Genomic DNA, 22,305 nt, shown 5'->3' on the forward strand with positions numbered 1-22,305 from the left:
GCGTACAAATATTTATTTTGTACAGTCATGCTAAGTAGTATATAAAATATTTTTAAATCAATTTCTATTGGCTATTAGTTGGTAATTATTAAAGTTTGTTTTCAGTTATATAAAGAGAAATGAATTTGTTAGAGAATATTTTATAATGACATTACATAAACTTTGGTAAATAAAAAGGAAAGAATCCATCCCCCAGCCTGTCATTTTATTTTTGTACATATTCTGCTAATCTGTCACATGGTTGCAAATCTATAATTTGGTGATAATTTATAGTCTTTAAAAAGTCCCTAAAGGAATCTTGATTTGTGATCCAGATACTGGAATTTATAAAATGTCCATGGTATTTGGCAGCTACTTCTTTAATGAAACATTTAGTCAATTAGTAGTAACAATAAAATAATATTCAAAGACATATAATAAGTATCAGCCTTTGTAGGCAATGCTTTATATATGTTAACCCATTTAATTCCCAGATCAGTTATGAGATGGGTAGGATTATTATTCCTATGAGCGTTCTTTAAAATGTGTAACCGCAATAAGGCATGAGCCCTGAAAAATTAGGACAGACTTCCCACCAGTGAGAACAGAAGCTATACCTGTGCATGGCTACTGAGTTGCTGACTGTCTTTATTTTACAAATGAGAAAACTGAAGCATGAAGAGGTCAAATATCTTGCCTAAGCCCCACTGCTATCAGCGGCAGAGTGGCACTTCCTGCCCTGACAGGCCAAACCCACAGATGGCAGGTATTTCTAACTATCTCCTAAGTCACAAATTATGTACCAGTCCAAATTGGCTCAGACTGTGAAGCATCTGCCTACAATACAGGAGACCCAAGTTCAATCCCTGGGTCGCGAAGATCCTCTGGAGAAGGAAATGGCAACCCACTCCAGTATTCTTGCCTGGAATATCCCATGGATGGAGGAACCTGGTAGGCTACAGTCCATGGGGTCGCAAAGAGTCAGACACGACTGAGCGACTTCACTTTCCAAATCATAGATGTTGAGATTTTAATGAGAGATAAAACACAAAGACTCAAAGAGTCCATAAAGTAGTGATTCACTTTCGTAGGGACTCAATCTAACTACTTAATAGTTGCCCATCATCAACCCTGAGGTTATTGATCACTTTCCTTGCAATGCGTGTCTGATGTAGCAGCAATCAGAATGTGTTCTTACTACATAGGTAACAACAGGAAGTATTCCAGTAAGCATGGCATCTGTAATCATCCACATCCCTCAATACACCAAAGGCAAGAACCCGCTGATGTACCTGACTGGGGTGCACACAGACGAGGTAAGGCCAGCCAAACTGCCTATAAAAATGCACACCTTCCATGTGGAAACACCCTGTGAGGTGGGGGTGATCATGGCTGCCAGTTTATAGATGAGGAACTGAAAAGATAATCCCTCTGCACTCTGGGTGCCAGTAATTTCATATTGGAAGCAGCATATTGTCATCAGAAATGTCTGAGTCTAGGGATTTACAAATAGCAGAAATTATTAGCACCTCGTTCTGATAAGGTGAAGATCTGACTTTGTCAGAGCCCTGTTTAGAGAGAAGTTAGCTGGCCGGGAAGTGAGAGGTTGAACCCATGATGGGAGAGTAGCTGGGCCACACAGCTGCAGTCAGTAGCTTGGTTTCAAGCTCTCAGCCTAGGCTTTTGTCCAGTAGTTGTCCACCCTGGGTGCTCATTTAATCACCTGGGTCGTTTTTCAAATCTGTGTGATGCCAAGGTCTACCCCAGGCCATTATATCAAAATCTCCAGGGCTAAGGCTGTAGCACTGGTGTTTTCCTTTAAAAGCCGTCCAGGTAGTTCTGATACACTTTAGCTAAACCCCATGATTAGCACTTAGCTAATGCTACAGCAGCATTACTTCTGTGGTGTTCATAGGTGACTACAGGGAAGCAAAAGCCTAAACTGTTCCACAGGAAAGAACCCTAGTGAAATCACTCATAGTCAGTTGTTATTGCAAATTTCTTTCATCACACATAGACTGTTAAGAACCGGTGCCGTGCCGTCCAGTCACATCAGAAGAATTACAGTAGTGATGTACAGAAGTGTGGCCAGGTCAGCACAATGAAGGGAATCCTGGGAGCCCACCCCTGCTCCAACATGGGACAATAGGATTTCCTAATAAGTTGAAAACACCATAAACCATCTTGCTTCCGAAGACCAATTTGATGTCCTTCTTTGTAGGCTGGTGACATCAGTTGCAAAGCCGAAATAAATCCACTGAAAATAGGACAGACATCTTCTTCTGTATCTTTCAAGAGTGAAAATTTCCGGCACATAAAAGAATTGGTAAGGACAGGTTAATGGGGTGAAAATTTCCTTAGGTGATTCATTGTTTGTTCTACTTGGAAATTAAGGCACTTCTTTTTTCCTGCCACCACACATGTGGGAGAACTTTCCTGTTTTGCCTTTGATGGTCTGTGTGAATCAAGAAAATGTACACTCAAATCCAGGTTATTGGCATTATTACTTATGCCATTATTATACTTTCATGAAATCAAAAGGACTCCATGTGAAACTAGCTTTGTGTCGTGCATGTTGGAAACACGGCAAAGAGCTGGGCGGGAGCTGGGCATGTATGCGAGCTAAAGCCTCTCTCACCTTCTCCACAGAATCACTTATGTCTTTATTGAGCTGTTAAATTTGACTCTCTGATGACCATTCTCTGCTTTCCATATTTTATCATATCCTGCTGCACAGCTATATGCCACTTTCTTTGGGAAAGAGGCTTGATTATATTCTTTGCAGCCAAATATGGAGAAGCTCTATACAGTCAGCAAAAACAAGACTGGGAGCTGACTGTGGCTCAGATCATGAACTCCTTATTGCCAAATTCAGACTTAAATTGAAGAAAGTAGGGAAAATCACTAGGCCATTCAGGTATGACCTAAATCAAATCCCTTATGATTATACAGTAGAAATGAGAGATAGGTTTAAGAGACTAGATCTGATAGACAGAGTGCCTGATGAACTATGGATGGAGGTTTGTGACACTGGACAGGAGACAGGGATCAAGACCATCCCCCATGGAAAAGAAATGCAAAAAAGCAAAATGGCTATCTGAGGAGGCCTTACAAATAGCTGAGAAAAGAAGAGAAGAGAAAGCAAAGGAGAAAAGGCAAGATATTCCCATTTGAATGCAGAGTTCCAAAGAAGAGATAAGAAAGCCTTCCTCAGCAATCAATGCAAAGAAATAGAGGAAAACAACAGAATGGGAAAGACTAGTGATCTCTTCAAGAAACTTAGAGATACCAAGGGAACATTTCATGCAAAGATGGGCTCAATAAAGGACAGAAATGGTATGGACCTAACAGAAGCTGAAGATATTAAGAAGAGGTGGCAAGAATACACAGAAGAACTGTACAAAAAAAGATCTTCACGACCCAGATAATCATGATGGTGTGATCACTCAACTAGAGCCAGACATCCTGGAATGTGAAGTCAAGTGGGCCTTAGAAAGCATCACTACGGACAAAGCTAGTGGGGATGATGGAATTCCAGTTGAGCTATTTCAAATCTTGAAAGATGATGCTGTTAAAGTGCTGCACTCAATATGTCAGCAAATATGGAAAACTCAGCAGTGGTCACAAGACTGGAAAAGGTCAGTTTTCATTCCAATCCCAAAGAAAGGCAATGCCAAAGAATGCTAAAACTATCACACAATTGCACTCATCTCACACGCTAGTAAAGTAATGCTCAAAATTCTCCAAGCCAGGCTTCAGCAATACGTGAACCGTGAACTTCCAGATATTCAAGCTGGTTTTAGAAAAGGCAGAGGAACCAGAGATCAAATTGCCAATATCTGCTGGATCATCAAAAAAGCAAGAGAGTTCCAGAAAAACATCTATTTCTGCTTTATTGACTATGCCAAAGCCTTTGACTGTGTGGATCACAATAAACTGTGGAAAATTCTGAAAGACATGGGAATACCAGACCACCTGACCTGTCTCTTGAGAAACCTGTATGCAGGTCAGGAAGCAACAGTTAGAACTGGACATGGAACAATAGACTGGTTCCAAATAGGAAAAGGAGTACGTCAAGGCTGTCTATTGTCACCCTGCTTATTTAACTTATATGCAGAGTACATCATGAGAAACACTGGGCTGGAAGAAGCACAAGCTGGAATCAAGATTGCTGGGAGAAATATCAATAACCTCAGATATGCAGATGACACCACCCTTATGGCAGAAAGTGAAGAACTAAAAAGCCTCTTAATGAAAGTGAAAGAGGAAAGTGAAAAAGTTGGCTTAAATCTCAACATTCAGAAAACTAAGATCATGGCATCTGGTCCCATCACTTCATGGCAAATAGATGGGGAAACAGTGGAAACAGTGTCAGACTTTATTTTTGGGGGCTCCAAAATCACTGCAGATGGTGGCTGCAGCCATGAAATTAAAAGATGCTTACTCCTTGGAAGAAAAATTATGACCAACCCAGACAGCATATTAAAAAGCATAGACATTACTTTGCCGACAAAGGTCCGTCTAGTCAAGGCTATGGATTTTCCAGTAGTCATATATGGATGTGAGAGTTGGACTGTGAAGAAAGCTGAGCACCGAAGAATTGATGCTTTTGAACTGTGGTGTTGGGGAAGACTCTTGAGAGTCCCTTGGAGTGCAAGGAGATCCAACAAGTCCATCCTAAGGGAAATCAGTCCTGGGTGTTCATCGGAAGGACTGATGTTGAAGCTGAAACTCATGGCCACCTCATGCGACGAGTTGACTCATTGGAAAAGACCCTGATGCTGGGAAGGATTGGGGTCAGGAGGAGAAGGGGACGACAGAGGATGAGATGGCTGGATGGCATCACTGACTCGATGGACATGGGTTTGGGTAAACTCCGGGAGTTGGTGATGGACAGGGAGGCCTGGCGTGCTGCGATTCATGGGGTTGCAAAGAGTTGGACACGACTGAGCGACTGAACTGAACTGAACTGAGTGTCTAGCATGGTGCTTGGCACATTATTAAGTATTCAAATACATAAACATTTAGCAAACAGTAAGATCAACCTCAGGGCTCCCCAGGGGACTCAGTGGTAAAGAATCTGCCTGCTAAGCAGGAGACGTGGGTTCGATCCCTGGGTTGGGAAGATCCTCTGGAGAGGGAAATGACAGCCCACTCCAATATTCTTACCTGGAGAATCCTATGGACAGAGGAGCTGGTGGGCTGCAGTCCATAGACTTGCACAGAGTCAGAGATGACTAAAGTAACTCAGCACACATGTACAAGATCTCCTCTATGAACAACGTGGAAATTCTCCTGTTTTCCTTTCATTGCAATTGATTTATTTCATAAAGGATGGGAAAACAGGAAACTAGGAGAATGAAAAAGTTTCTTAAGCATAGTGTAATTACAGTGTAAATGTGGTCTAAATCTGAACAGAGGTATGTAAAAATGCCCAGGAGAAATTCACCTCAGTGTATGCCAAAATATGATACCTCTTAGAAGTTTCATTATTTTTGTGAAAATGTTTGATTTTGTAAAAATGGCAACTTCCAATATAAAGCAAACAGAACACAAAAAACTACAAAGAAGAAACTAAAGTTCTCTAGAAATCTAACAGCTGACCACTTAACATTTACTGAACATTCTTCTTTATAATCATTAATCTACAAATAGGCACATGTATACAGTTACATAAATGGACCAAGCTACCTTTTTTCATTATCCGGTATATCACAGATCATTTAAGAGGCTTTATTTTTACAGTAGTTTTAGGTTCACAGCAAAATGAGTTTAAATTACAGAAATTTCCCGTATACCCTCGCCCCAACATAGCCACAGCCTCCCACACTATCAAATCCCCCTGTTGACACATCATAATCACCCAAAGTCCATGGTTTACATTAGGTTTACTCTTGATGTATAGTCTATGAGTCTGGACAAATGTATAATGACATGGATGCACAATTATGGCATATAGTTCACTGCCCAGAAACTCCTTTGAGCTACACCTATTCATCCCTCTCTCCCCACTAACCCTTCCTTGGTAACCATTGATTCTTTTAATGACGACTTTTTTAAAATTCAAGGAATGCATCTTTATCATGAGGTTACTAACTAAACTGTACTGAATTTTGTGTATATACATGAAAAAGTGAAAGTGTTAGTCACTCAGTAGTTGTCTGACTCTTTGCGACCCCATGGATTGCAGCCCACCAGGCTCCTCCATCCATGGGGATTCTCCAGGCAAGAATTCTGGAGTGGGGTGCCATTTCCTCCTCTAGGGGATCTTCCCGACCCAGGGATCAAACCCTGGTCTCCCACATTGCAGGCAGATTCTTTACCATCTGAGCCACCAGGGAAGCCCCTTGTGTATATATATTCAGTAATAAACTAGTACACTGTTGATAAACATGAATTATTTCTTTTTTTTTTTCTCTTTCAGCAATAGTAGTGCAATAAATAGGCTTGCTGTATTTTTCTGCACTCATTTATGATTATTTCCTGAGGCCCTCCATACAGATGGGAAATGGCAGGGCAAAGGACATATACTTCTTACATTTTGAGGCAGAGTGCCAGAAGCTCTAGAAGGGTTATATAATAATTACTCATAGTTCATGAGACTGCCAATTTCCCTAGATCCTTCCCTGGGTTTTATCTGTCTTTTTAAAATTTTAGCATTTCTTTTTTTAAAGCTCATACTAACTTCTCTTCTTTTATCGTTGACTCCAACCTGAAAGAACTGTAGAACCGCTTCATGTAGTAACATCACATGCTGGCTGAGAGACCTTCAGGTGAAAGGAGAATACTTCCTTAATGTGTCCACCAGGATTTGGAATGGGACTTTTGCAGCAGTAAGTATCAGCTTTATTTATTGGGTTTATGGATAGCAAGGAAATGTAAAGCTTCATTGTAAGTTCACACCTCTTGACAAAATTAGCATTGTGGCTAATGTCAGCTGTGCCCAGTGGCCCAGAGCAATCTTACCTTGGAAGGCAATATGCTTCCATCCCTTTCCAAGGCTTGCCCAACCTGGCTGTGCCTCTGAATCCCCTGAGGTACTTGTAAAGCGTCTGCTTCTTAGACCCCAGGCCAACCTACCACAGCAGAATCCATGGAGTAGTGTCACGATCCCCTCTGCTGTCTGGGATGCGAGGGGCCACCTTCTCTATCTGCCTCCTCATGCTCTTCTCTGACCTTCTGGTCTCCTCTGCCACACCCAAGTCAAAGTGTGCACATCTCCGCCTCATTCCTGGCACTCCCCAGGTGGCTGCTGATTGATCTCAGACCACCTGGAGGGTGAGTCTGACCTAAGAATCTGTCTTCCTAGAGCCATATAAACATTCTGCTCTTCTGTTCTTACCCCTTCTCTCATGAAATCTCCAGTGTGCTTACAATTTTTTTAAAAGTCATTTCAATCTCATGAAAAATTCAAAGAAAGTGCCAGAACAATGTCAGGGTGTTATTCCATCAGCAAGTGTGACTTGGCAGTAGTGATATCTGCTTCCAATAGAGATTTCGGAAGCCAGAATTTCAATCTGGCTCAGAAACTGGAAGGATGGACCAAGCTCTTTAAATCTGACTACATAAGCAGCGAGTTGTTCATTTTACTAACACTGGCTCTAAGGCAAAATAAAAATTAGTCTAAAATCTCCAGGGGGCCTTGTAGCTCTAGGTGATTTTTAAATGAATAAATCAGTCCTCAAGGTACTTACCAACTGTATCCTATTCCCTATTTTCTAACCACTTCGTGATCTCTCCAACAGACCCCATTCCCTGCTGAGGAGTTTTATGTAACATTGGAGAATCAGCTCCCTCCAAACTTGTCCCTGGAACAAAAATATAAGCAATATTCTTGGATAAAGAAATAACAGAAGAGCTGTGAAAGGCAGGGGAAACTTTGCTAGAGAAGTGGAGGAGTGGGTTTTCTCCTTGTTTGATTTCTTTTAGTTGGTTTTCTCGTTAGTTGCTTTCAAGCCTTCAGGATGCTTCTAAATACTGTAAGCAGCAAAGCAGGCAGTTATGCCACCATCCCAGCTGCTGCAGATTGGTGCTCAGTTTTACCCTTTGGATCTTGGCTCCTTGGATTTGAGGAACAAATGTTTTCATAGTAATCTTTGCCAGCTGGGAAGGAAAACTGGTGCAAATCAAAAGGCAATCACTCCAACTCTGTAAAATGCATTTGGTTTTTCTCAAGTTTGTTTAAAGCTACATCATTTTAACTGTAAGACTTTTTAAAGTACCTTCCCAAGGTTTTCAGAAGCAGCAGTTTCATTTCTGGGAGCAAAATTTTGAGGCAGTGTATTATTTATGCTGAAAAACACCCATGGGAATTACTGTACATCAAGTCTTACACATCTTCCTCCTTCATGAAAGGTCAAATGTTTCTCCCCCCTTGTTTTCAGCTACTGCATCAGCCAAGTGGATGTTCAGACCACCTAGGAGACTCAGTCTGAAATATGAATCCTATTTCCTGTATTAGAGTTCATTAATATACCACTTTTTGCCCTTTTTCTGAGGCAGTGTAAGTCAACATTTCAAAGTAATTTCATCACAAAGTGATTGCTCAAACTTCCAGATCAATGGCATGTTGGCTGCTCTTTGTAAGAAAAAGGCTGAATGCTAGCAGGTAGCAGGTGTGACTTCCCTCTCCTCGGTATGCATGGCACGCCCACCTCTACTTGTCAACCATGCTGTGTGCCTGTGCAAACAGCCAGACTTGGGAGGGCAGATATATCGGTGCTGTAAGGAAATGCTTTCACCTACACTCCACAGGGACTATGAAGTGAGCATTCACTGAACTGTTACTCCTTTTTAAACCATTGTCAGTTCTCTTAATGTTCCCCAAATAATGTATGTTTGAGGGACCAGTGATCAGGGTTAACTTCTGCTGCAGTCGTCCATCTTGAGAAAATTAAGAAGACTAATCAGAGACTGAGCCAGTGGAAAAGAAATAAATTGCTCACTTTTTGGATATGCATTTTCTTCTTCTGGCTCCCAGATATAGTTTAGCAAATTACCTCATGGAGTATATTGAATCATGTGCCCTGGTAACCAGAAAAACTCAATCCTAGTAGCCAGAGCATGGGAAGGCAGTTCTCAAATCCAGGCATTATATTTCATCTCAAAATAAGCATCAGTCCCAATATTTGATTATAGAGAAAACAATACAGCAGTAGTGTGTAGCTTTTTCTGTAAGTGCATTCAGGAACACATGTAAAACTATTTCATTTTTGGAGGCTGCTAATAACATCAGCATAAAATGTATGTCCTTCCAAATGCCTGCCCCAAATCCAATATTTTTGTAGAAATACTTAAGAAATCTAAAGTTATCACTGTTATATAGCGCTGACATAAGGTTTAGGGTGTCTGCCACTGACATGTGTGGTCTTCAAACAGTATTATTTTATACATGTGTACCCAGAGGAAAAACCCTCTTCTTTTTTAATCTGATTTTCTATTTTGTGACTTAGGCAAGTATAAAGTTTTCAATTTTCTCTCATGTCACAAACTTAAGTTTTTGAAAGCCTAAACTATGATCTTTCCCAGTTAAAAACTTCAGTTCTAAACCTTTGCTTTTCATCCCTGTTTTCACGTTAAGAGTCGTCTGGAGAGACATTTTAACCAGCTGATATCTAGACCCCACCCCCCAAGACTCGGTTTAATTAGCTACTGCAGGGCCCAGCCACCCACACGACTTAAGTTCCCATGTGGGGTCCTGTCATATCAGTGATTTAAGCACACAAAGATGTTTGAGTCTTCAGAGTTGGCATTTGCTCTAGTCACTTTCCACAAGGAAATAATGGACATGTTGTTTTATGCATTAACTTCTGCTAGGATAAAAATATACTCTTTATTCTTATGTTCCAGTCGACTTTCCAGACAGTACAATTGACAGCAGCTGCAGAAATTGACACGTACAACCCTCAGATATACATGATCGAAGAAAACATGGTCACGGTGAGTGCTCACATCCCTCCCTGTGGGTCGTGGAGTCTGACAGGCTTTCCATTTCTGACAGTTTATAGAACAGTCATTCTTCTCACCTACCTGTATATAGAACTATCTTAGTGAAACTCTAAAAGTGTAATGTTTATCATGTTGAGTTTTTTTTTTCTTTTTTCAGGCAAGGATTTATTAGGGCCCCTGCTTTAGCAGGTGGGGAGCAAGAAAGAGTTAACAGATTCCCTTGCTTACTCACATCCTGAGAGGGGAGCTGTTTTTTCTTACATGGGGTGAGGGTAGGGGGGTGTACCCAAGGGTCGGGCTGGAGTGGTGGCTCAGGTGGTTTGCCCACTCCTCTGCCAGTGCTGTGTGCAGGGGGCATGTCGAGCTTTTGACAAGGGTGTTTGCTACTCAAAAAAGCCCAGTTGTGTACTTGGCCTACTCCATGTCCCCACGTTGGCAAAGTTGGATCAGACAGGATGATCCCACAGAAAGCAGGATGCAAGGGGTTCCATCTGGCTGTGGCTCCCTTCTCGCTGCTCCAGCCTCAACTCGCACCTCAGCTCCTCCTTTCTGCTCATGCTTACACTGAGTAATCTACATCCTAGGCCATGAAGTCTAAGTCATGCTCATTTAAATCACACATAGTGTTTTAGAGTATTTTTTTAAAGTGCTGAAGTATGCTTAATAAATAAGGCATTTATTAGAGGGCTTTTTTTTTTTTAAGTAGTACTCCTTACAACTGACACTGACACTGTATGACACATCCATTCATTAGATCTTCAGTCTAGAAAACTATAAATGCTACTCTTGATTAAAAAAAAAAAAAAGATTTGGCAAAGAAACATATGTTCACAGAAAACAAAGGCTCACTGTTCCAAGAGCTGGCATGGGACAACCTTCCTTTGCACTGGAACTCTGCTTAGAATACGCTGTGTTTAGATATAGCGGGATTTCCATGCTCAGTTAATCTGCTGGCAGAGACCTGGGCATTTTCCTCCCAATGCTTTTGTTAGGAATTGGAAGCCAGTTCAAGACTCTGCCCCCAAGTCCAGCTTGGCAGCTGGCCTCAGTCCACTGCTGCAGCCTATGGACTTGGCTAAAATGCCAATGGCCTTGTGAACCCTGCACTTCTCCGTGCCTGTGAGTAGAGCTCACAGCACTGCTGTTCCACTATTGTCCCAACAAAAATGATTCCACATAGCATGCTTTTCTGCTTCTGGTTTAGGACTGTCAGTGAAGGCCCACACCCTATCTTCAGAGGCTGGAGTGTGGAAAGCCAGAAATGGAGCCAAAGGAAATGTGGGATCCAAAATCAGAGTGCTATGAACTTAGCCTGCGGGGTTGGGGGAAGGAAATACTATACACATGTTAAAAGTTCATTTCAGAAAAATGCAGTATTCAAACAATACCTGGACCTCTGCTGAAATCTTTAAGAAAGCTGCACTAAATGTGTTAATGAAAAATTCAAATTAACATCAGTGAAACTTTTGGCAGATTTTTCTTTTCATGGTTTTCTCTGCTCAATACTAATAGAGGCCAACTACTACTTGTGTCTATAAATTTTTTTTTAATTCAAATACTATTTTAAATAATTTTTAAATAGTTTTTGGAATCCAAAGAATAAACTGACCTATCCCTATAGGTATACGAATGATTCTTAGATTTATTTGAATTCTAAGCCTGCTTAAAAATCTGATACAAAAATCTTGTACTCATAGTTCCCTAAAGATCCACGGAGCCTGGATTAGGATGTTCTAAAACAGACAGAAGTAGGGATATGATGCCCACTACACAGTGAACTATATGAATTTAGTTATTTTATTCCTAAATTTATAAAGCTTTATTTTAGCTCTTCAAAATACAAATTAGAAGAATTATAGTCACCGAAAGACCAGACTAAAATTTAGCCCAACTCATAAATTCTTTGGTGAAAAGCAGCTCATCTCTCATTGTAATTCAGTGTTAAATTCAAGCAAATAAGTTAGGTTTTCTCCTCTCATTTGGTTCCAAAATGTAACTCTTTTAAGAATATTCCTTGTGAAGGAAATGGTTGTGATTCTTTCTCCAATTAAAAAAAAAAAAAGACAACATTACTGTTAGAACTTACAGCAGCCATGCTGATGTGGTTTAGTCGCTAAGTCATGTCCAACTCTTTGCAAATCCATGGACTGTAGCCCATCAGGCTTCTATGTTCATGGAATTCTCCAGGCAAGAATACTGAAGTAGGTTGCCATTTTCTTCTTCAGGGGATCTTCCCAACCCAGGGATTGGCCACCAGGGAAGCCCAAAGTCACAAAGACTGCCAGAAAGTGGACATTAAGAATCACGTGTAGCCTCAAGGGCAATTTATCATTGAAAATGTCAGCTTGAGTCTTGAGATACTACTTCTACTTGTTAACAACTCATTATCAAGTAATCTTGAGTGAGAGTAAGTGAAATCAACATTTTAGGAACCCAATACAAAACTGTTTAATCACAAGGAATTTGGGTGGTTAATTTGTTGACTCCCCTCCCCAAGACTGGGTTCCAATGCTTTCACTTGCGTGTATGTCAGAAACTGAAGTTCCCATTTCATAAATGATTAAAGCATCTGAGATTGTCAGAGATGACATACCTGCTAAGTACTGATGCAATTAAAGGAAGAAAAGGGGAAGACTTGCGCACCTTGCCTGTATTTGCAGACTCATTTTCTCTAGAGATTCTACTTCACAATGTTTAACTGAGGATTGCAATCGTGAGGAAATCACATCCCCTTTCTAGACCATCACTTTTAAGATTAAAGGATTTGACTAGACTATCTCACTTTTTTCCCAGTGCTAAAATTAACACAATTGTTTTGTATATACACTTACAGATTCCCCTTACGATAATGAAACCCCATGAGAAAGCTGAAGTACCAATTGGAGTGATAGTAGGAAGTATAATCGCTGGAATCCTTTTGCTATTAGCTCTAGTTGCAATTTTATGGAAGGTAAGAACTGTTTCGTATTTTAAATGAGGGTCCTAAAGACCTCTGTTTTCCAATTTCCTTATCACAGAGCAACCCTAAATTTTATATTGTAAGTAAAAAGGAAATGCAAGTTTGTTTGCAAATTCTCATTCATGTTTTTGAAAACAGTAAGTATTTTATCTCCAGTGGTCTTGATCCCTTTCCCCCAACCTTCCTTTTGTGCTGACGCTGAATGTTTTATTCAGTTGCAACTAAGCAGACCCTGAAAATTTTAACTTTATGCAATTCATTCAACTCTGGGTATCAATCTCCTCATTGAAGGGCTGATGCCAGGTCAATATTCTGCACAGCCACCTCTCCGGAGTGCCCTCTCTCCCGGGGCTGGGGGTGGGTCTGGGTCTCATACAAAATAAGCCACAAGTAGTAATGTTTTTACATCGTCTTACAGCTTGGATTCTTCAAAAGAAAATATGAAAAAATGACCAAAAATCCAGATGAAATTGATGAGACCACAGAACTCAACAGCTGAATCACCCAGCAGCTCCCACCATAGTGGGAAGGGGCAGCAGTACAGCCAGGAGTTACTATTCGCATGAATGGATTTTTTTTTTAATCCCAGGGTAACTTAATAATGTAATAATTAAAACAGAACTGCAGGTCAGTTTGGAAAGAAATTGTGAGGGGATTGGGAGGGCAGGGGTACAAAGGGTAAAAGACTTATTTTATATGGAGGAAAAAGTGATCTTTACGCTGGCTGGTCCAGAGTTTACATTATCATGTACATTGTATCTGAAGCATGACATGTTTCCAAACAGGAGAAGTCTTAGAGAAAAATATAACCTTTGGGGGCGGGGGAACCCGATTATTTAAAACAACTGTTTTTAAACAAGTGGAAGTAGTAGGTGTCGATACATCATTAGCTTGCATTTTGATGCTGCTGGGGAAAAAAACAAGTCTTCAACTTTTGCTGCTGGTCCAAAGTTGCCACAGAGGATATTTTCAGTGATAATTTTGTTTATAAACGAGGTAAAACTTGCTGTTGTCAGCCCACAGCTGTTTCCCAGAGTTCCACTTCTTGTGATGATGTGCTTATCAAAACATGCTGGATGACTGGTAGGAGCCTCCTGCAGAGGAAAGCTCCTCTTAAGTGGCGGAGGGTTAGGGGCCTAAAGGGTTTAGAGGCCACAGCACTAACTTTTGTTTAGCATCTATAACATTTATAGTAAAATCTTGTCTGCTAGAGGCCCGCCGGGAAGGAGGAAGACATTTCCTTTCTCCTTTAGGATGAAAACTGGCTGACCTGGCTGGCACCTTGTGAATTTTTGAAATTTGAGTAATTGCTTTGGAATCCTTTCTGCTTCCACAATGAACCTCTCCCACGCCCTGGTGCCCCCATATTCTGCAAGCCCGCAGCTGCCCACATTCTTCTCCAGGAGTCTGGAGTTTTTCACCCTCCTGGGACCTCTTGTCCAAACCTCCACTCCCAGGGCAGGGGCTCTTCCCCAGGTGTGAGGAGGAAGTCATCCGTTCCACTTCCCGCACTTGCATGAGTTACTGTATAATCCCCTTAACTTCAGGGAGCTGTTTTCAGTTGTTGCTAAACATGTAAGAAAAATTAAGCCCAAGTGAACTTCTAATTGTTGATATTTCAGGCAGGGTAAACAAGGTAAAATATAAACAATCTCAGGAATTTGCAGGAGATTACAAGGAGACCTTAGAAAGCACCTAGTAGGCACCTGCTGTGCTTGTTTCCGGACAACTTACATTTCCAGAAGAATGACTTTAACCTGGGAGTTTGCTCACCACATAGGCTCAGGCCCCAATTCCTGGTAACCTTAGTCATCGGATTGGGATGAAGCCTGACGACCTGTATTTTAACAAGCGTCCAGGTCCTTATGATGTAGACGGGCCACCATGCGGAACAGCAGCCATTCCTCCTGCTGTACCTTCTTTTCTGTTTGTTAGTTTCTAGGTTCATCCTCTAGGAGGGCCTGAGAGAAAAGGCGCAGAGGCAAAGGCTGTGGGGACTATCTTCTGTCAGAAAATACGTACTTAAAGCTTCAGACAAGTCACTCAGCCTCTGAAACGTCAGGGTCCTCATAAAATGGGGGAGACTGGGGTGGAGCTCAGTAGTGACGCTTTCAACTTTTAAAAACCCATTGTCTGGGTTTCTTATAACACAGACAGACAATCCTCCCAGAATGTGACACTGAAGTCAGGAAAACAGGCCTGTGCCCGTGTGTGTCTGTGACGGTGGCGCAGGGCTGTCGACACAGTTCCAGATTCATTTTGCGTCTGACGAAACAAAGGGAGAAGAAACAATTAGCAATAAAATGTCAGGGTTTACAGCAAAAATGGCATGGTAGTCTCCTGTTACATGTGCCAGGGCCCAGGTCTCCTAACAGCTGTGTGGACCCAAACACTGTTTCATTCCAAGACGGACTGTTTAAAAACAGAATGGAGGGGAAACTGGTCATTACGTTGATAAAGACTATTTAATAAACTGGCTAACTCCTGTATATATGTGTATACTAGTTCTTCCAAGTAATATACTAAGAATTACAGCATGTCCTCCTCCTCTGCTCTGCCGCAGCTTCCTTAGATAAACACTAGACAGAGGTCACATGCCCAGAGCGAGCTGGTGAGCTCTGGCGAGCCTCGCCTTAGATGAGTCCCCTTGATGGCACGGTTTCCATGAAGGAGCTGGATTACTGCAAACTTAAAAAGTCAGCCACTCGTCTCTGCACCATTTATCTCGCTGGGGTAGGGTCTCTCAGCCCTGGCACTACTGACACTTGCGGCCAGGTAACGCTTTCTGCTGGGGGCCTGTCCCGTGCATTGTAGGATGTTTAGCAGCATCCCTGGCCTCGGTCTACAGCTCTACCTACCAACATCAGAGGCACCCTCTCCCCGTCGTGGCAATCAGAAAATGTCTCAGACACTGGCTGACGCATCCTGGAAGGTACAGTCGCTCCAGTTGAGAATCACTGCACAAGAGCACGTGGCCTAAATATACAACTTCTGTTACCAGACCACAGGTCTAAGGCAGAGGCGCCACTGAGCAGTATGCCCTGAGCACTTTTAAGCAAAGGTTGAATAGTCATCCAGGATATTTAAAAATTGTTTAAAAAAAAAAACAGCTCTGTATTCCTATTCAGCCATACTTTTGTTTTAAAAGTAAGTAGAATATAGGGCTTAAAAGATCTCATCTTAAAGTTTCCATTTCATAAATGGTATATAGACAATGTGTATAGAATGTGGTAAGAACTGAGTTGCTTCATGCATGGCTGCCATACAAGCCTTATAAAATAATAAAGTAAAACAGTCTAAAGAAACTGCATTGAAATTTGAAATTTGTGCATTGTTCACTTCAGCAGCAAACTGAGAAACTGGACAGATTCCTAACTGGATGTGTTTGTATAAAATAGTGAACATTAACTGTGAAAAAAAAGTGGAAAACAATTTATCATAATCACACAAGTGATTATACTAATGGTTATTACACAAGTAATACACAAGTGGTTATTATAGAAGGTGTAATTTTATAGTGTATCTATTCTGATATACAGTTATAACTTAATATATGACAATCTCATAAATTAAGATATCATAAGCATTAAACAGGATCCCTCAAACTTTGCTCCCTGGTCCATCTTTAATACAGTTTGCACATAGAAAATAATCATATACACAACTTTTAGGAGTATGCCCTCATTAATGCACACTCATTTTAATCAATTAGCAAGACTAAACATCTAGAGGCAAAAAGTATATATGGGGGCAATGTTTGAAACAAAATGTTAACTGTTTGAACCGTAAAGAATGAAAATGTAGCCATTATGTAAATATTAAAAAATGGTTTCATACCTGGTTTATTTTGGCAGATAAAGTCAAAATGTAAATGTATATATTGCACAGCTATGTTAAATTGTATGTTTTTTAAAGACAAATTGTCTTGGATAGTTTCCTTCATACATAATGTATAAATCTTTAAGAATATTTGCTGTTTGGATTAACTGGTTTTTGTCTTTTTTTCTCTCCACCAAAAATATAAAAATGAATGTATGCATGTTTGTACATGAAGTGTCACAGTTCATTTGATTTCTAAGAAACAATCAAATTGGAGCAATAATCAACATAAATTAGTTACGAGTTTTTCTCCTATTAAAGTATGAGAATCAAACAGAAGAGTATTATTCAGTTGTAGACCACTCTTTACATATTACTGAATATCATTAAAATCATTTTGAAAATAAAGCTGTTCACTTTGGGATTTGAACTTTATGACTTATGGATCTCACTGTACTTATCTTGTGCACTCACTGTGCTTGAGAACAGTCAGTCAAGACTCAGTATAAGAAGAGTGAGGATGTATATCACCACTTATCATAGCAGTGGCCATGAGGATGTTCTGCAGGCAACAAACTGCCTTCACAGTTTAGAGATGAGATGTAAAGCCTTCCTCCTCACAATGCGGTTGACAGGCAGGCAACATTTGCATCACCTGGAGCCTGTCACAAAATGGAGCTCTCAGGTGCCACGCAGAACTGAATTCCAACTGGAAGTTTAATAAGATCACCAGATGATTTACAATATGCTAAAGTTTGAGAAGCACCACTCGAAAGCACAACTTACCTCTAGAAAGAAATATGTGCCTGAAACAGAAAAAAAGAGTCAAACTGCTGCAGCCTACATGAGTTGTCATCTGCATAGTTAAAAAAAATTTTTAATACTAAACTCTAAAGAATTACTCTTAAGAATTAAATAAGCTGAAATGAATGTGCTGAAATTGTAAAATAAGATACATATCAGGCTCAGAGACTGGCTGTCACTGCACAGATGGTGCATTGATGCAAAGGCTGAGAGGTAGGTGCTGCCTTTCACACCCGTGCACAAACATCTCCGATTCTCACCAAGTGAGCACCACCCACACCCCCACGCCGCCCTCAGTTCGGCCCATCTCAATTCTGGTGAAGCACATAACAAAAACAGATTGCAGAACCACCACCAGCAAGTGTATCTTATATGTTTCGTACATTAAAATACAACTTTGGAGAAAAAGAACATTCATTTTTCTTTGTTTTGTCACAGTGGGTTAGGAAATGCTGCTAAACACCTGTATGAAAGCTAGCATTCTGTACCAAATCAGAAAACACTTTTTTATTTCAGTATTTCTAAAAATAATTCCTTTATTCTTTATCACCTTTGAAAAACTACACAGAGCATAAAAATAATCCTCATTCTATCATGTATTCGCTCAGTTGTATCTGACTCTATACGACCCCATGGTCTGTAGCCCGCCAGGCTCCTCTGTCTATGGAATTTCCCAGGCAAGAATACTGGAGTGGGTTGCCATTTCCTCCTCCAGGAGATCTTCCCGACCCAGGGATCACACCCACGTCTCTGGGGTCTCCTACATCGGCAGGCAGATTCTTGACCACTGCACCCCCTGGGGGTTCATCCTAGCACAACCCTTTAGTATTTTAAAGATAACCAATTAAAGACTGGAAATTCTCTTATTCAAAAAGAAGGGCTGATTTTTATCTGAGGACCACTCCAACCTAACTAAAAGAAAAAGGCTACTAATTAAATATGAAATTTTTGATTCTGTGCAAATAGAGCAAAAAGCTAACAAGTTGCTCTTGCTATAGCCCTGGCTATAGCGCCCTCTGCTGGGTAAGATGCCTAACTACACCACACAAATCATTTAACGTAAAGAGGCCTTTACTAGATGCTCAGGAACTGTGAAGAGATCTTACAGGACGGGAGTGAGGAAAGGAGTGGAGAGGAAAAGCTTGCTGCACCTATCCAGTTCATTCGTCACGTCAGGTACTTTTACACATCACTAAGTACTACAACTACACATCACGTCAGCCGTGTTTAATATGGGCTTCAGTGCTTAATGGGCTTCCCTGATGGCTCAGTTGGTAAGGAATTCGCCTGCAATGCAGGAGACCCCGGTTCGATTCCTAGGTCGGGAAGATCCCTTGGAGAAGGGATGGGCTACCCACTCCAGTATTCTTGGGCTTCCCTTGTGGCTCAGTTGGTAAAGAACTCACCTGCAATGTGGGACACCTGGGTTCGATCCCTGGGTTGGGAAGATCCCCTGCAGAAGGGAAAGGCTACCCACTCCAGTATTCCGGCCTGGAGAACTCCATGGACTGCACAGTCCATGGGGTCGCAAAGAGTCATACACGACTGAGCAACTTTCACTTCACTTCACTTCAGTACTTAACACCAACAAAACTTCTGAGCACTCTTGCATGCATGTTATGGTTAGACACTGATGATAGAGACAAGTCCCTAGTCTCAGGAAATTGATGGTCTAGTGATGGAGATAAACTAACAGATGTAGCACATGAGGCAGTGGGTAAGTGCCACTGTAAGATATAAAGTAGAACAAGGAATCCAGTTTTAGATAGTGTAGTTGGAGCAGGCTCTTTGCAGAGGTAACATTTCATCAGGGAGCAAGTGAGGAAATAAAGTGAAGAAGCAACTCAGGGAATACCTGGAGGAAGGGCATCCTAGCAAAGTGGCAGGCGAGGACCCTCGGGGAGAGTAAGCCTGCCACAAATCACCACAGCAAAGCAGGGAGCCTGGAACAAGAGAGGAGTGAGGCGGGAGCCGGGTCATGCAGGTTGTCGGTCATGGTGAGGACAGAGGTTCTGGGATGTGATTACCTATCAGAAGGTTCAATAGGATGATGAAGTGACCAAAGTAGGGGAAGGAAGGGGGACTGTCACCAGGCCACAGCAACAGTCCAAGAGAAATGGAGTGGTGGCTTGGATGACAGATACAGCAGAATAAAGAAATGAGTGGATTCAAGAGACATCCAGGAATTGCTTTCCAATTGTCCAATAGGTTCATTCAAGATCTAAGATCAAGACTCAAACTTCTAACTTCTTAATCATTACTTCTCAGAACATACTGAAAATATAGTGACTCAGCAGCATATGTAAAGCACAAGAATAGCCACAAAATTATAAAACAGTTCACTAGAACATCGGCTGCTACTTTCACTCAAAGATAAAACTCTTTCACTTTTGCTACCTGTTAAAAACACTTGAGACACAAGAAATCAGTTTCCTACTTCTTGAATGAACTTCCTAAGCTGTCATACAAAGACACAGTCCCCAAGTGACTTTAAACATTACAATCTATTTAAAGGTCAATTTTTTTAGGTTACTCTACTTAGCCAGTTAAGTCACAGACATAGAAAGCCTATGTCAGAGTGATGCCAGCTCCTTAAAATATTTCACCAATTAACTTTGCCACTCCTAAGAGAAGTAGGGGATCGACGACGACCCTATTCAAGTCCAGTGCAATGCACTGAAAACTGTCAGATGCTCCACCCCAATTTTAGCATGCCCCAGATTAATTCCTTAACCTCTGTCTGCATTGGAGACTTAAAAGCATAACAGTCTGAGTTCCTGATTTAAACAAAACCTACTTAAAATGAAGACACCATTTTTTTTTTTAAGATGCTTAGAGAATGTTTTATGTACTTTGTATCAGTTCAGCTCAGTCATGTCTGACTCTTGGCAACCCCATGGATTGCAGCATGCCAGCCTTCCCTATCCATCAGTCCATCACCAACTCCTGGAGCTTGCTCAAACTCGTGCCCATCAAGTCGGTGATGCCATCCAACCATCTCATCCCCTGTCATCCCCTTCTCCTCCTGCCTTCAATCTTTCCCGGCATCAGGGTCTTTTCCAATGAGTCAGTTCTTTTTATAATTACTATCAATAAAGATCCTCTAAAGAAATTGAGTAGAAAAATTTCAAAATCCACATAGACCTCATATAAACATATACTCAGTCCCCTCCAAAGGAACCTTCAAGTTGTGGGCTTTCGAGGATGCAAAAGTGAGGTCTTCAGTGACTCAGTGACCCTCAGTGAGAAGCTAGAGCTGTTTCTGCAGGAAGATGACTTCACTGAACTTGATGTACAACAGGAGGAGCTTAATAATGAAGACCTGATGGAACTGGAGGCCCAGAGGGAGGACAAAGAGAGACAAAGAGGCAGAAGCAGTAACTGAAGGATCGAGGAAATTCACGACGCAGGAAAAGGCAGGGGCCCTTCTTCATTTGAGGAGGCACTGTCAGCTTTGGAGGCACAGGACCTGAACACAGAACGGTACACGAAGGCTGCAGTAGCCGTTCAGAATGCAATCCAGTGCTACCATGTCATCTACGATGAGAAAAAGAGAGCTACTACTCAGGCATCACTGGATCATTTTTTCAAGAAGGTAGATAATTCTATCTGCATCCAGCAAGGAACCCGAACCTGTGCCGTCAACGTCAGGGGTGAGTGAAACTGCAGCTTGCCCTCCCCGTCTCCTGTTGCTGACGATCCTTCAGCTCTGCCATCTCCCACTTCCTCTCCTTCCTCCAGTCAGGAACTCTTCTTACCTGTTCACTGGATGCCAGCTCCTCTTTACCAGCTCTTATACTGTACTACTGTACTTTTTGGGATTCCCTGATGTCTCAGACAGTAAAGAATCTGCCTGTAATGCAAGAGACCTGGATTCAATCCTTGGGTCGGGAAAATCCCCTGGAGAAGGGAATAAGCAACCCACTTCGGTAGTCTCGCCTGGAGAATCTCACGGACGGAGCCTGGCAGGCTGCATTCCATGGGGTCACAGGGAGTCAGACAGGACTGAGTGACTAAGCACACAGAGTATCAAAAAAAACCAAACAAACCACCCAATCAAAACAACGGACAAAAGACCCATACAGACATTTTTCCAAAGAAGACATACAGATAGGTAAAAGGCACATGAAAAGATGCTCAAACACCACTAATCATTAGAGAAATGCAAATCAAAACCACGAGCTATCACCTTACACTGGTCAAGATGGTTATCATCAGTCAGTCTAAAGTAAATATTGAAGAGAATGTGGAGAAAAAGGAATCCTCACACATTGTTGGTGGTAATGTAAGCTGGTGAAACCACTATGGAAAGCAGTTTGGAGGTTCCTTAAAACACTAAAAATAAAACCGCCATGCTGCTGCTGCTGCTAAGTCGCTTCAGTTGTGTCTGACTCTGTGCAACCCCAAAACCACCATGAGATCAAGTAATTCCACTTCTGGGTATCTATCTGGAAAACATGAAAACTCTTAATTTCAAAAGATACACACACCCCATTGTTCATAGCAGCACTGTTTATAACAGCCAAGACATGAAAGCAGCTCCACAGATGACTCGCTTATGAAGACGAGACACACACACACTGGAGTATTACTCCCCACACAGAAACTATCCTTTGCTACAACATGAATGGAGTATTATGCTTAGTGAAACAAGTCAGAGAAAGATAAATGCTGTGTGATATCACTTACATGTGCATCTAAAAACTAATACAAACGAATCCAAATATAAACAGAAACACCTAGAAAACAAACTTATGGTTACCAAAAGGGAGAGAATGAGGGGTAAGACAAATTAG

The 22,305-nt window shown here is 41.4% G+C and overlaps 2 protein-coding genes across 7 annotated transcripts in view; one reads left to right on the top strand and one right to left on the bottom strand.

The window, feature by feature from the left end:
- The window catches only part of ITGA2 (integrin subunit alpha 2), a 108,851-nt gene extending 93,476 nt beyond the window's left edge, over nt 1-15,375 (top strand). For both annotated transcript variants that reach the window (XM_081517743.1, XM_081517744.1), the window contains 6 exons: nt 1,185-1,295; nt 2,201-2,305; nt 6,699-6,812; nt 9,829-9,918; nt 12,761-12,877; nt 13,305-15,375. In XM_081517743.1, coding sequence (XP_081373869.1) covers nt 1,185-1,295; nt 2,201-2,305; nt 6,699-6,812; nt 9,829-9,918; nt 12,761-12,877; nt 13,305-13,385 — 618 coding nt within the window. In that variant the 3' untranslated portion in view covers nt 13,386-15,375. The remainder of the gene's footprint in view (nt 1-1,184; nt 1,296-2,200; nt 2,306-6,698; nt 6,813-9,828; nt 9,919-12,760; nt 12,878-13,304) is intronic.
- MOCS2 (molybdenum cofactor synthesis 2) overlaps nt 1-22,305 on the bottom strand; it is a 54,523-nt gene that overhangs the window by 21,664 nt on the left and 10,554 nt on the right. For 2 of the 5 annotated variants that reach the window (XR_014061439.1, XM_081517751.1), the window contains 2 exons: nt 17,492-17,511; nt 14,485-15,151 (listed from right to left, as the gene is read on the bottom strand). The exons of 1 other annotated variant lie outside the window; for it this stretch is intronic. The gene's annotated coding sequence lies outside the window, so the exon portion shown is untranslated. Of the gene's footprint in view, nt 1-14,484; nt 15,152-17,491; nt 17,512-22,006; nt 22,249-22,305 lie in introns of those variants that run through there. 2 more of the 5 variants (XM_081517752.1, XM_081517748.1) reach the window with 2 other exon arrangements.

The sequence above is a fragment of the Giraffa tippelskirchi genome, chromosome 8 (assembly GCF_054371585.1).
Source record: "Giraffa tippelskirchi isolate mGirTip1 chromosome 8, T2T-mGirTip1v1.2.pri, whole genome shotgun sequence".
Lineage (NCBI taxonomy): Eukaryota > Metazoa > Chordata > Mammalia > Artiodactyla > Giraffidae > Giraffa > Giraffa tippelskirchi.